The sequence below is a fragment of the Sardina pilchardus genome, chromosome 10 (genome assembly GCF_963854185.1).
Source record: "Sardina pilchardus chromosome 10, fSarPil1.1, whole genome shotgun sequence".
Lineage (NCBI taxonomy): Eukaryota > Metazoa > Chordata > Actinopteri > Clupeiformes > Clupeidae > Sardina > Sardina pilchardus.
Window position 1 is genome coordinate 14648272 of NC_085003.1, and position 15481 is coordinate 14663752.

General features: G+C 45.1%; 1 protein-coding gene across 1 annotated transcript in view; it reads right to left on the bottom strand.

The window, feature by feature from the left end:
• tbc1d2b (TBC1 domain family, member 2B) overlaps positions 1-15481 on the bottom strand; it is a 31248-nt gene that overhangs the window by 14409 nt on the left and 1358 nt on the right. The window contains exons 2-7 of the mRNA XM_062546562.1: positions 13655-13808; positions 10033-10207; positions 5370-5551; positions 4715-4956; positions 1585-1986; positions 795-905 (exon numbers count right to left, since the gene is read on the bottom strand). Of these exons, the coding sequence (XP_062402546.1) occupies positions 795-905; positions 1585-1986; positions 4715-4956; positions 5370-5551; positions 10033-10207; positions 13655-13808 (1266 nt within the window). The remainder of the gene's footprint in view (positions 1-794; positions 906-1584; positions 1987-4714; positions 4957-5369; positions 5552-10032; positions 10208-13654; positions 13809-15481) is intronic.

A 15481-nucleotide genomic window follows, 5' to 3' on the forward strand; every position in this document is an offset into this window, starting at 1 on the left:
TCAAGCCGACAGCTGAATTAAAGAGGCAGAGTTGTAATATGAATAGTCATGAATGTCATGAATATCAGAAATGTCAGCAGTAGGCTATAGATTAGAATATATAAAGAATTATATTATATTATATATATACACTGTAGGCTATACATCTTTATAATTCTTTATAAAGAATATGTATATTCCTTATTGTGTTTTAAATAAAGACAAGCTTTTTCTACGCCTTATTGTTAAAAAATCATTCACATTATATGAAAGGAGAGCGATAAAAGGTGACCTTTTGGCGTTAAAGGCGATGCAATGAAAAATGTGGGTGCACCTACATTTTTTGGGAATCGATAAGAGAATTGATAAGGAATTGGATTGATAGGCAGAATCGATAATGCCATCGATATTGATAAAAACTTATCAATACCCATCCCTAACTACAACCAATGTTTACGGACTGATGCTGGACTTTGACATTGCAGCGCTTTCGTCATCTGTTTAGCTCGACTCTGGCCCGCCTATATCAGATACACCGATGTGATTGGTGCAGGTCGGTTCCAAGAGCATGGGTAATGAGCATCATTACTGACTGCCAGAGGGACTCGCTGAGCAAATTCAAATTGTGCTCTCGCGAGAACTCTGGATTTCCAGGGGAGGTAACATCTTGGACTTTATCAAATCAATGACATTTCCAATTTTCTATTGGTATTATTTTGTTTTGGCTGGTTGAAACACCTTATTCACCTTTGACCCAGAAATATAAAGACACACAGAGACACACACAGTGACAGGCAGCTGAGAGACAGTGTTACCTTTGCCTCCAGAACCTTCTCACGGCTCTCTGCGTTCCTGCGTAGGACAGTCAGCTCCATAATCTCCTTATTCAGGAATTTGTTCTGGGATTTGTAGCCCTCTAGACTGTCCTGGGGGTGAACAAACACAATGTGTCACGACCACAGACTCCCAACCCCACACAGGACCAAACACATCCAAGAAAACACCACTATGTCACAGGAAGGAATGTTCACCCACTATTAAAAACTATTACATGATTTTGTGGCCTTCTGCAACAGTAAATTGCTGCTTACAAAGTTAGCATTAGTGCTAAAATGCTGTATAATTACCATGAAGGTGACCCTGGTCTTACGCACTGATTGCTCAATAACTTCCTTCCCCTTCCTAAAAACTATGACTGTACAAACATCAACTGGAACATGCCTTCTGAGGCATTTCTTTAAAAACTTCAAAGTAACTCATACTTGTCATGTCCTCAAAGAACACATTTGCAGACATTAACTTGTCCCTGTCCCTACTTGATTTAGCATCTTAATGAACCTTCTGATGGATGTCAATTCCTTAACATTTACACCAAGCCTTTGGGCTTATGCAGAGCCAAAGCACCCTTAACTTTCAATTACACATCTATAACACATCACAATTAATCATACCATGCATCATATTCCATGAAATCTTATGTACATTAGTGTACTCTGTGCTCAATTTGTTTAGATTTGTTATGCTATGTAAGATGTGTGAGCTCAACCACCTTAGAACTGGTTAAACAGTAAGCTACAGCAGAGAGCTAGCCTAGCGCTCCCCTACCTTGAGGTTGTCGAGCTCGTGCTGGTCCTTGATGCCGGTCGGGGAGCTTGCTTCCCCCGCCTGCCCGGCCTCCTCGCCGGACTCCCGGGACAGCTTGATGATGACCTCGTCCTTGGCCTGGATGGTCTCCATGAGCATGCCCAGCTGCTCGTTGATCTCGCCCACCTTGATCTTGAGCGTCTTCAGCTCCTGCTGCAGGCTCTCCTTCTCCAGCGCCAGCCTCTCCATGTGCCCGCACAGGCTCTGGATCTGCTCCTCGCGCTCCAGGAGGTAGGCGTCCGCCTGGGCCTGGGCGTGCGCGGGGTCCCCCGGTGCCACCGGTGGTGGCAGTGCGGCGGCGGAGGCCGGGCGGCGCTCGCACTGGGTGCTGCGCAGCGTCTGCTGGAGGAGTCGCACCAGCTCCTGGCAGAGAAGGTAGAAGCCCAGGATCAGACAGCAGCCTTGCAGAGGCCACGGGAAGAGCGGCGCAAACTTGGCCATCTCTCAAGCCCAACTAGGGGAGCCTGGGGCTCCAACACTGCCAGCTCGGGAGTCAGCACTGAATCTGCCGGATCACAGAGCCTGGAGCTCAGGGCCAGAGCCTAACATGAGCTGGGGCTGATAATGACTGATGATGAGGTGGAGTGTGACCCCAGTGGTCATACTATACTGATTGAAATCTGGACCCAAGGCTGACCCTTACGTTGCTGTCCACCCTCCATTGAGTTGAGCTGATTAATCAAATCACTTTGGCTTGTGGATGTGGATGTGGATAGATGTTTGTGTTTGTGTGTGTTTGTGAGGACCAAAGATTGAGTGTGAGGATCAAAGATTGGCTATAGTGTGGGGGGGGACAGCACAGAGGGTGTGACCCAGGCAGTGAGCACTCAGTGATGATGAGTGGCAACAGGGTTGGACGTTGGACGCAAGTCTACACTGGAAGTGGTCTGAGTGATGTAATCAACCCTGGACAGAGCTGGTAGAGGTTTATGAGAAAGCAACCGCAAAAAGAGGAAGAGGGAAGAGGGAAATCTTGTCAAAAATGCTATACGGCATCACAGTTTATAAGTTTATCTTTTCCCATTTAGGACCTTCTGGTATGCATTTGTAGAAAGCAATGTGGAGTTTTGTCTTTGCTCACCACAAATCCAATGTCATGGGGGCAAACTTTACCAAATAAACCATCAGAAAATTCACTTGATCTTTGATGAATTTACACTGCCAAGACAACCCAGATACCATACAGACAATGTTTCGTTGATGGTAGTTTCTCAGTGGCAGTTCCCAATAACGCAATCTAGGAGATGCCCATTTCTGTTTTCTTTTCTTTCCAAAAATCTGTCTGAATACCCTTCCAATGATCAGAGAGACATGGCCTGGACCTTTTCCAGTATAAACTCAGAGATCAAGCATTTCCAGGCCAATTATGGAACAAGAACTGAATTCATCCCAGCATTGCTCATAAAAACAAATCTAATTTCAGACAAACCAAACCTAATTCCATTAAACAACTTCAAACAATGCCAAGAAATCCAGTCATCGCCGGCAGCAGGTCCAACAAATATTCACAGGATCTGCAGTAATCTGGGAGAAGACGACACACTCCCTGAGGGGCAGCACATGCATCTCTCTCTCTCTCTCTCTCTCTCTCTCAATAAAAACGTTTTGTCTTCATTGGGAAACCTCCAAAGCAATTCAAATCCTTACATATTTACACTTTTATGTTTTTTCTAATTCTCCCTATGGCAGCTGCTTTTAGGACCTGTTTAGTCTACATGTAAACATACATAGTTCTCCTATTCGTCTTTATTTTGTTCATTATTTTGTTGTGGAATTCCACAAAAGATTCTTAAAATCAGTCAGAACTGAAAAGGTTTGCAGTTTCATAATGAATCTTGGGCCTGTTTCACTTTGACAGCCTCTGCGTTATGTTGCGGCTGCATTGCGTGCATTCTGGTTGAGTGTGTGTTCTAAATCTACTGCCAACCCAATATATTTCTAAAAACAATAGGATATGCAGAGTTAACGTAATGGCATGCTAACATGACATACTCCGTCAGGAAGGCCATGCCACTTTCTCTGTTTGAAACACTGTTGGTAGTTTGGTAGAATGTTAGTGATACACACTGGGAGTAATAAGAAGCTTTAAACTTGTTATACACCAGCACCACAACAACAACAACAACAACAACAATTCTCCAAACACCAAGGGTCAGGTAAGAGACAGACAGATATTCATCCATCTAATGAGGTCAATTTGTTAAGGAGACCCTTCAAAGCATTCAGTAAACATGACTCATTAAAAATCCTACCAAGTTACAGAGGAGTTACTACTGATTATTTGCCTTCAAGGGGAAGGAAACATAAAATAACATGTCAGTTAGGTGTGAAAATAGTCAACAGTACCTGTGAAGGCTAACCACTATGCTGAAAGCAGAGAGAAAAGACAACAATGTAAGCTAAACCATTAGGTCATGAAACTTCACCACAAGATAAGCTAAGTGCTTATGGTGACGTATGTATGCTTTCTCTCTTCCTCTGATGCACATACGGAGGGAAGAAAGGGTTAACAGTCACATGCATCAGATATGCACACATACAAACTGTGCACACACACATATATGTATATATATAGTCCCCTCTCACAACCCACTCACACAGACAGATATCAAACATATCTACAGGAATTCACACTCTGTGTGTGTGTTCGCACGCACAAACACACACACACACAAACACACACACACACACACACACACACACACACACACACACACACACACACACACACACACACACACAGAACCACCCACCCCCTTAAAAATTGTAGAGAAGTGATGTGAAGTTGTCAGTAAGGCTCTCGGAAGAGACAGCTTAACAGCCTTGAGGAGACAGAGCTCTTTCCGGGCTCAGTTAATCTGCCCTCTGGGGACAGGTCACTGATGAGTCACTAAAATACACAATACCGGTTTTAAAGCTAGTACAGCCTAATTCTGTTTGCCTTTCCACCATCATGTTATGTCTGATTCTTGGACGTTTGCCCATGATGGTCTAACTGGTATGGCATGGGAGGCATGTCTCAGTTCAAACACCAGGAGAGCAAGTTTATTTTCCGCTCCGGTTAAAGGCCCCCGGGAGCATGCTTGCTCACCTTCTGACCGGCGAGCTCCTCCCTGAGCCGCGTTTGCTCCTCCTGCATGCGCGAGAGCTCCTCCTGCTGGTTGTGGAGGCGCAGCTGCAGCTCGGAGCTCTTGCTGCCGTTGCACTCCACCGGAGACGACTCGCCGCTGCGGGTGGACCGCGCCACTCCCAGGATCCCGTCCCGCAGGAAGGGACGCTTCGGACGCCCCGTGCTCCGCCCGAAGTCGAACGTGAACGCCGAGCCAATGGAATCTAGGGAGGATACGGAAAACGATCATGCTTATGGACACAAGGGAGAGAGGATGTATGCCATCTGTGCACTGCTTTTCTAAAAGCAAAACACATCTACTTTCAACCCAAACTTTCAATGAATGAGCATCAGTACAGTATTGAGCTAACCAGATGTACAATACAAGCTTAAAGTCAGTTGTGAGACAATATTACCAAGGCACTGTTAAACTAATAGTGTAAACGCATTAGCATTTTCAAAAGGTAGGAATTTAAACTAGTTGCCTGAAAATAAACTATCCGTGACGGCATCAATGATCGTGAGTGGGTGGTACTGAACTGGAGGCCAACTACAAGGACAGCTAGCTGTGTGCTAACACACTGACTATGATTAGCCATCTGTGCCCATCTGTGGTGAGTGGGAGAGAAGCCCTCACGTCTGTGGAGGTGTGAAGGGCTCTCCCGCCGGGGGTGCTCCGTCTGGGGCTTGTGTGGCTCGGAGAGGTCCTTGGCTGGTCCTGGATGCTCCAGCATTTCCCAGTCCTCGTTGGAGGGCGTGTAGAAGACGCTCCGCCTGTTCTCACTGCCACGGCCAGCACGCAGGTGGGACATGGAGTTCCTGAGAGAGGAGGAGATGAGGTTAGGGCTCTAGGAGGGACAGGAGGCCAGGGGTGCCTCTCAACTTCTGTCCTTGATCCTCGATGCTCGGTCCTCCAGGCTCGTTCCCACTGATCTATAACTAACACTGGATAGACTATCCCATTGTTGCCGGGCAATTATTCTTTATGTAGATCAGTGAGGACGGGGACTGAGAAAGGAAGGATGTATAAAAGACGAATGAGAGGCACCCCCAGGTGTATGTGGAGGTTTGATGGGGGATGAATGCCTAAAAGAACAAAAAGCATCAAAAGGTTACATGCTTTAGTTTTACCCCAAAGTAAGCCTTCCCTACCGACCCCCCTTTTGGGTTCAGTGCAAGGGTGGGATATTTCTGCACCTGTCCTATGATTGTTAGACTGCTTCAGTTGAACAACTCTCATCAGCAAACATCTCACACCGACAAGAGCCACTTCACTTCTGCATTCACCATCTTCACCCACTAAACCACATAGAGAACAGCGCCTAGACAGGTGAGGTTTCCGGTTTAGATCTTGTCTCAAGCACAATAAGGTTTTGTGCTTCATGCATAAACTGATGGTCTGCGGGTGTGCACATACAGACTTAGCTTCATCTTCTCTGATAAAGACTCCTTTATAACTGCACAACACTACAGTTCAACAGACCAACCGCCAGTCTCACCCCGTCTGGTCTGTGGCTTCCCGGCAGGTTTGACAGGAAACGTCAGGATTATAATTCTCGTTCCTGACAACCCCCCCGTGGTTCTCAGACAAGGCCGTTCTCCAGACACTGCTCTGAGTCTGTGAGGTCTGCGGTGACCTGAAGTGAAGACGTGAAGAGCGGAGAAAGAGCAGGCTATTGTTTCCTCACCACCGTGCTACGGTGACCTCGGCAGCACTGGACACATTGTATATACTGGCACTGTGTGCTTGGAAACCTCACACTGAGAGAAACAGAGGAGAGGATATACCGTCTTAAAAAAATAAATACAAGATAAATAGCAGTGAGACACCTGGAAGCAAACATACCAAAACAGGAAGAAGGCCATCGATATTCTTAAGACTGAGAAGTCAAGAAGACACTGTGCTGCATTATGGCAAGCCCTTCATACCTCATCTCACATCTGGTTTACATTTAGCTCGTTCTGGCGGATCTTACAAAGATGCACAGGCAGCCATATCTGCAGCTCATTCATCACCCATTTCCCACGCCTAATTAGAATGACAGTGGTGTCCATGTAACAGCATATGTGGGTCATTCCGTGCTAAATCGGAGAGTAGGAAATGGCTGCCATACCGCCTACATTTTTTCTCACTGTTTGTCTACATAATGCAATGCAAATGCGGTCTCAAACCTAAGATCCGCCATCCAGCAAAGTGTGGGCTGACTATGAAGAACACTTTCCAAAATGCTACATATTGCTTCCCAGACAAAATGTTCTGGTACTATTCAAGGGCTAAAGAAATGTAAAGACATTTCAGAACAGACAGAATGCTTCTGAATCATATCAGATAAAGTTGTTGTAGCACTGTCTCAGATTTTGTTCAAACCTTGTCTACAGTATATCATGAGTGGGTCTCAAAACCAAGGCCTGTGAAATATTTTTGTTTATATAACATGTCTTTCATTTCAGATTTACAATATCTGTATATTGTATATCTATAGATAGATAGATACTTTATTGATCATATATCCATTTGATATATGATGGAATTTTTTGTCTCTTTCTCTCTCCCTTTCAACACTACGCGTGCTGTGCTGAGCTCAAGTCCAGGCTTCAGCCCTTGGCATGCTGAAGGGTTACATCATTGTTTCTGGACAACGTGTCTAATTCTTGTCAGCGACAGCCTGTGAGGCTCCTAACATACACACCACACACTCCTCTTCCTTTCCATACACACCACACACTCCTCTTCCTTTCCGTACACACACTGGCTCACAAGACGTGAACAGGAACATTCCACACAGACTATTCTCTCTCCTAACACACACACACACACACGAAGTGAACAGGAACAATTCACACATACATCCTCTCTCTCTCGCTCTCCTAACAGGGGTACACTCGTCTCTTATTCCTGAACACACTGAACCACACAAACAGCGCACAGTAACCCTCCACACACAAACTCCCCTCTCTATCTCTCTCCCTGTCTGGTCTCCTCCACAGGCTACTTTTCACATGTGCACTCACAAGCATGCACACTGACACACAATCGCACTGAACAGCAACACAAGCGACACACACAAGAAACAATAACACTCCACACATGCACTCTCTGTCCTCTTCTCCCAGTGGGCAACACACATACACGCACACTGAACCATAGAAACACTGAATAGTAACGCACACAGTCCTGTCTCTCTCATCTCCTCACAGGGGTATACTGACTGTGCACACACACACACACACACACACACACACACACACACACACACACACACACACACACACACACACACACACACACACACACACACACACACACACACACACACACACACACACACACACACACACACACACACACACACACACACACGGCTTGCTGATCAAATAGACGGGCGAACTGAAGTCTGGAGCTATTTCGCATGTGTCGACAGTGAAGGCAAGCCCACAGACACAAGAGATGTAAACAAAAGCATGCAGGCAACGTCCAACTTCGCTCAGCACCTTGCGGACAGACATCCCGACCTTTACAAAGAATTCAAAGACCGAGAGGTCAGCGAATGTGATTGAAAACACCATGATCAGCACCAATCGTATCCACAAACCGAAGTGAAACGAGTGTGGTGTATCCTGTAGGCTAATTGGAAAACAATTTTTTCAACACTGAATTTTGACGAGGCAAAGCGACAGTAAGCATAGAAACCTCCTTGACGGAGGTAATGTTTTCATCGGGGTTTGCTTGTTTGTCTGTCTGTTTGCAAGATGACTCAATGTTCACGCTGATCATTGTAACTTTAGCATAACTTGCAAACGATCTATTTAACATTCAATCAGTTCTGGTAATATTTATCATGGCATGTAGTCTGCCTTTTTTATTATTTCTTAAATATAAGCTAGCCTACCTGAAATTCTCTTAGTAGAGCCCATAGCCAGCATGTATTGAATCCAAATGTTAATTTATTAGCCATGAACGACATCAGCACCCTAGACCTCTTGCAGGCGTCATCAGATGGCCCACTGAATAGCATAGTAGTAGGCTAGCTTATAATTTTAACATGTGTAATTTGTAACAACACAACACGTGTAATTTGTAACAAACAATAAAAAACTGTTGACTAAAACTAAAAGATAATGAACGTGCGGTGACTTTATGATGAGCCCAGAATTGACCTGCACACTATTAAATTAAACTCACATTTCTCTACACCTGGTGGAGGTTTGCGTCCTACTGAGCATTGTCTGGATATAACAATTATAAAGAATGGTCTCTGAAAGTCAGACAATCAAACTCATGAAATATTATAACAAATATGTTAACAAACAAGATATTATGCTCATACTAACTCTGGGGTATAATAATAATTATTATTATTAGTGTAATTTGCTCAAAAAAAAACCCCGGACAGGAACAAGCTGATTAAAGTCAAACCGAACCAGAGCAATAGGCCTATTGATCTTTTTTCCCAGATATTTTAGAATTTCACCGTGGTATCGGTTCAGTATCGACTATCGAGGTATTTATGGCAGGTATCATATCGAAGTCATAATTTTGGTATCGTGACAACACTAACACACACACACACACACACACACACACACACACACACACACACACACACACAAACAATAACAACAACAACAACAACAACAACAACAACAACAACATGCGGAAGCACTACAGGCCATAGGGAAGAGAAGAGGCCCATCCAGCCAGTTGCACAGGCTGGGCCTCCGTACGGGCCTGTGAGCTCCACAGTCAACACTTCCTCCTCTAGCCTGTGGCCACACTTCCTCCCTCTCCACCCTGATGAGACTGCAACTGTCCTCCTCCTCCGCCTCCGCCTCCTACAGTCACACTTACTAACCATGACAGAAATCGCTGCCGCTTTCTTTTTTTCCACAACTGTCCAAGAGCAGCTGATTTCACCAGCTGTGGTTACTAAAGCCTGCACTGATCCAGCGGAATTCCACAGATCTGGATGGTTGGGAAGAGATACGACCTCGAGACCTGTACGTTCATGCTCAGTTCTGTGCTTCGCTGTGGTTCCTCCCGCAAAGCTAAAAGGATCCACAAATAGAAACTTTGCTGTACCAGAAATGTAAGAACTCTTCTGTTGCCAAACAGGGATCTCCAATTACACGCCATTTAGGCAACATCATTCACCTTGTGAAAGTGAAGGATCAACTCGGTTCCTGTGTAGGCCCATCCATGAAAGGTAAACCTGCCGAGCCCGTTATTTCTGACCACTAGACTGGACTATACTATCCTACACCTGTCTGGCCCCGCCCAGTCCACTTCCTGCCCTTCTCACCTGATCCCATCGCCCCAGTTCTTCAGAGAGTTGAGTGCTGGGGTGAGGGGCGCCGTGGGTTGCCGTGCCGACTGGACGCCCACCAGGCCGTTGGTGTCCGTCTCCACGGCGAAGTCGTTCCGCACGCTCTCCATGCTCTCCGTGGGCTTCTCACCCAGCACAGCAGCCGTGGCGCCTGTGGGGCACACACACACACACATATTACACAACACACACACACACACACGGTATCAGACCCAAAATCAAATTTTCTTCTTAGCACTGAACATGAACACACATTAAAGTCACACACAGGAGCACACACTGAAACACACACATTTCTTTTCTTTGCAGATGTTTACGTCCTCGACACACTCACAGTGTTTCGACTGAGCAGGCCAAAGCACCACTACCAGAACATGAGAACCAACAGCCAGCTTTACAAGCACTGGAACGCAGAGCATGCTGGGATATGACCTGGGTCACCACCTGGGTGGTGGGCCCTGGACAGACAGAGCCGGGTGGTGTGTTGTGCCGTAGGTTGATAAGCTGTGGGTTGAAACTAGGTGGGTCCTCTCTAGAAATAACCATGTGTTGATGATCATCCCTGTGAACTAGGGCACTTTAGGAATGGCCCCTGGTCTGACCACTGAAACCACAGCCGTATTCGGTAAGCTGAAGTCAGCAGCAGCATAATGGAGGCCCTGTTGGGCTTCAAAAACCAAAAACCAAAAACCTAGGCCTAACTCACACTCACACATACTCACACACTCTCATACAGTACTAACAATACCGAAACACATACAAGCACAAACTTATAGAACATAACATAAATTCACACTTTTTTGATTGGTTTTCTTACTGTTCTTTCACAGGCAAAGTGCTGTGATATCACACAGACTTCTACACAAATATAACAAATATAAAAGTCTTTGCCCGACATAATACAACCGAGCTCAATATTGCTCCATGTTCAGGGCACTGACACTGGACTGTGAACTGACACGGAGTAGCCCGTACTGGTGTGTCCACATTCAGACCATGACCTCAGAGCGCTGCAGCCTTTCCCCCGACATTCCTGCAGGGCCAAAAATTACGGGGGGGGGGGCAAAACCAAGAGCGAAGGTGAAGTGTCTAAGCTGGGTCCGTGTTGGTTTTAATGCTCCAGTCAGCCACAATTTAAATGAGAAACAAATGTGACCTGGGGAGAGGGTGGTGTCTGGGTCTACACTGACACAGTCAGTCACACTCAAAAAGAGTGACATTGACAAAGAGTTCCAATGAAATACCCACTCAGCGAAAACCACACCAAAAAAAAAAATCTTGTGAAATGAACACAGCAAAAAACATGCCGCGAGAATTCAGGATGGCATATTTATCAAAACATTTTTAATAGAAGACACTGCTTGTCTAATGTAAAACATGACACTAACATGTACTTCAAAGACACTCAAAATCCCAACCTTGAGCTAAACACGTACCACATCAGCAAGAGCACAGGCCAAAATGACTCAGATGTTCGACCAGATGGTAAAAACATGAGTCTCTCCAGCGCTCCAGACTGCTAACATCCAGTCTAATTAACTGGACTGTTCAAAATGCCTACCTCATGTCCTGGCTTGACGCGAGAGCACCTACAGCCATCGAGTGCAAACATCTGTGTCTTTTCCCACAGTCAGCAATGTAGCCAGAGTTCCTTCCAGTTGACGAACGCACTACACCAGTACAGTAGTCATGGGTAAAGCAGCAGCCTGCTCAGAATGTGATGCTGGCTTCTAGTAAGATCCATTCTGATTGTGTAAATATCACTCGCCTGGCCTTGGGCAGGAATGTGCAAACAGAGCTGCTAAGTGGCAGTATTCATAATGAAGCCATCACTCACTGACACACATGATTAAATGGAAATCAATGAATGGAAACGAATGTACACACATTCTAGGCCAGGTGCACCTCTGCAGTGCTGTGGATATTTGTGTTCAAGGATTTAAACGATCTGGATGGAGCAACATAAAATATCAATCTTAGCTTGCTAAGACACACAAACAACCAAGAAGACAGCACATGACATCTTCCCAAGAGTGTAAGAGCGCCACCAGTTCCCCCCCTGGGAAAGACTCTCGGTCACGGGGGGGCTTTTGCACCTGCGATAACTCATGTGGCTTGTGATAGAGATCCCCTGGTTGGCCTAAAGGGAACCGAAAGAACCTCATGGATCACTGCTTCTCAGGTAGAAGAGCCAATGAGGAAGTGTTCAGTGCACACATAAATAGCCTCGCACTGTGCTGACATATCACACTTTCAGGGCGGCCAGAGGAACGGTTCTGCTGATAACGCCCATCCATGCAGGATTATGTAACATTGAAAGGTGTGGGACACTGGTCAGCTTCTCTGTAAAGTGCTTATGCAAGACCACAGGTGTTTGATAAGGGTGTTAACTAGCACTGCATATCATTAAAACTGTGCAAGCAGTTGTAAGAGAATGGTCTCCTGCTATATTGTTTTTTTGCCAAGGCAAACATTGTCAATGTTGTCAAAGTGTTTTTGTTTGCTTTGAGTTCGATGCGGGCAAGCACAAACAAACTGAGAAGGTAGTTCTTGGTGAACATACAGTACATGGGTGATGTACCAAGGGCGTCCCTAAAACTGAACAATTTGGAATGTTTACACAGTATGGTCCAATTTAAAAAGTTCCAAGAAAACACATTCAAATCGAACGATCGTCTTTGTTCGCCAAAGACCGTTCTTTGTGTTAGTCTGTTCTCTGTGCAAATCAAATCTATCTAACTGGAACCATTTGGGATGCTTACACAGAAACACTGAAATTAGTTCCAAGTTCAAAGAAAACTGATTTGAACGCATGTGAGAACTGCTTTCCGCAGACTTCTCATCTACTTTCATTCACCTATGAACCTTTAATGACCTCTTATGTTGCAATAGTGCACAACATACTTGATCTTCGACCAACATTTCCTGAGGCAATAAATACTGCAAGACATAAGCTGAATTCTGACAGTGCTAGTACCTCCATTCTGATCACATACAGCGGATCTAAACACTCCACATCTGGGCTTACAATCATTTCCATTTCCATCAACTAGTTTACAAAACAATCTGACAAGACAGTGGGTGAACTCCCAGATCAAATGAAGCCAGTGTTGAGCTAAGCTTTACTGTGGACAGAACCGGTACAGTTGCTTATACAGTGTATATTGAGGGTTTGCAAGACACAAAATGTGTAGTTGACAAATGTCTACTAGCCAGGAGGAGCGCACCGAGACAGGGATATTTGATTTGACCAGGCAGTGAAGCTGGCAAGGAGTATCACACATATGGGAAGTTTCCAGACAATTGGTTGACAAACCATCTCTATTGGCATATAAAGCAAGGCCTTGAGAGACAACTGAACTCTGTCGGGAAATCCATCTCCATGTTTGAAGGAACACTCCACCGTTTTTTCATAGAATGGAATAGCACTTGGGAGCACTTTGACTCGGCGCAGTAGTATCCTCACTCCATAGTGAAACTGAAAATCCAAGAGTGATGATATTACTCACTTGATATTACTTACTGCACCGAGTCGAAGTGCTCCCAAGTGTTATTACGCCATACAGTATAGGAGGAGGAGGAGGAGAGCATACAGTACCTGCGTCTTTGGCCACCAGGCCGGTGAGGGGGTAGAGGGAGGTGGGGGAACTCCAGTTGTCCCTGGAGATGCCGGCTCCGCGAGTGTTGCAGAAGTCCCAGCGTTTCTGCTGCAGCTGCTGGAGCCAGTACTGCATCACCTGCTTATTGGGAGCCTGTGAGGGACAGGGGACACAGAGTTGCCACTTGTCATCATGGGCCACATACTGTACATTCAACCCAATGGGACGGCGCTGAAACCAGTCAAAGGCCATATACATTCAACCCAATGGGACAGCGCTGGAAACAGTCATAGGTCACATACATTCAACCCAATGGGACAGCGCTGGAACCAGTCATAGGCCACATACATTCAACCCAATGGGACAGCACTGGAACCAGTCATAGGCAACATACATTCAACCCAATGGGACAGCGCTGGAACCAGTCATAAGTCACACATACTTAACCAGGAACATATTGGTTATAGCACCTGATTCTCAAAGTAGCTCCATCACCAAGCACTTGGTGATGTCACTATCAATACCTCTTAAAGACGCTCATGTGCATCTACCCACTCTCTCACTGGAGTCACATAGATATTCAACTTCATGGGAAGACTGTGAGAGCACTAGACAGCCATTACACACACGCAAACACATAAACACACATTACCTACTTAATTACAGGGTTTTATCTATATATATATATATATATATATGTATATTGTACTCAATGCCACTTTGAAAATAAAAAACACCTCCCTTATTTTATCCTGAATATATATATTATGCATGCCCATTATTTGTGGAGACCTCATATATCGGACCATTTGGCATTAACAAAATATGGTATCAGAAACAATACTAATCGATACCAAATGGGTGCAAAAAATCAAGTTTCTGATGTCACTCTTTTTATACTTTTCCTCGACTTATCTAGGGCCTTGCAGAAAATCAATGAGCATGCGGTATGAACTTTTATTGATTCACTCATACTGAGAACATGTTTGTCTTCCATCCTACAAAGTTTGAGCCGGCTACCTATGGATAATACAATGCAGTACTAACCCTAACTGATTTGATTCGGGAATTGCCCAATTCTAATGAATGTTCATTAGCCCAATTCTCAAATGTGCTACTAGGTTTACACCCCCCTCCCCCTGCTTTTCTGGACATTCACTCCCAGATGAGTATAAATAACAATAAGACATGTCAGTATGCTACATACAAATCCTAGTGTATGACACAGATACAGCGACACTGTGACAGTCCATTAACTTCTCATACCCAGATTAGACAAGACTATTTTGATATGCAACGCTTAGTCACTGGAAATAACCATTTCAAATAAAATGTCCCAGTTTTTCAAAGGGAATGTTAAGGACTTATGCAAGAAACACTGTGAAGATGTGAAGGCCATCACACACACACACACACACACACACACACACACACACACACACACACACACACACACACACACACACACACGAGGACACATTTTAATCATAAAAGAAGATGGGGGGGGGAAACAGACAAAACATCTAAGAACTTCTCAGGCACCTGGTTGAGGTTACACTTGATCACTTCTGCTAAAACTTCACATATGCCACTTCTCTGGGTTCCCGAGTTCACTATTCTAAACCCGAATCGTCCATTCCCCTTTCAGAACACAGTCAGGTGTATGACCAACACACACACACACACACACACACACACACACACACACACACACACACACACACACACACACACACACACACACACACACACACACACACACACACACACACACACACACACACACACACACACACACACACACACACACACTTTCACTCTCACTT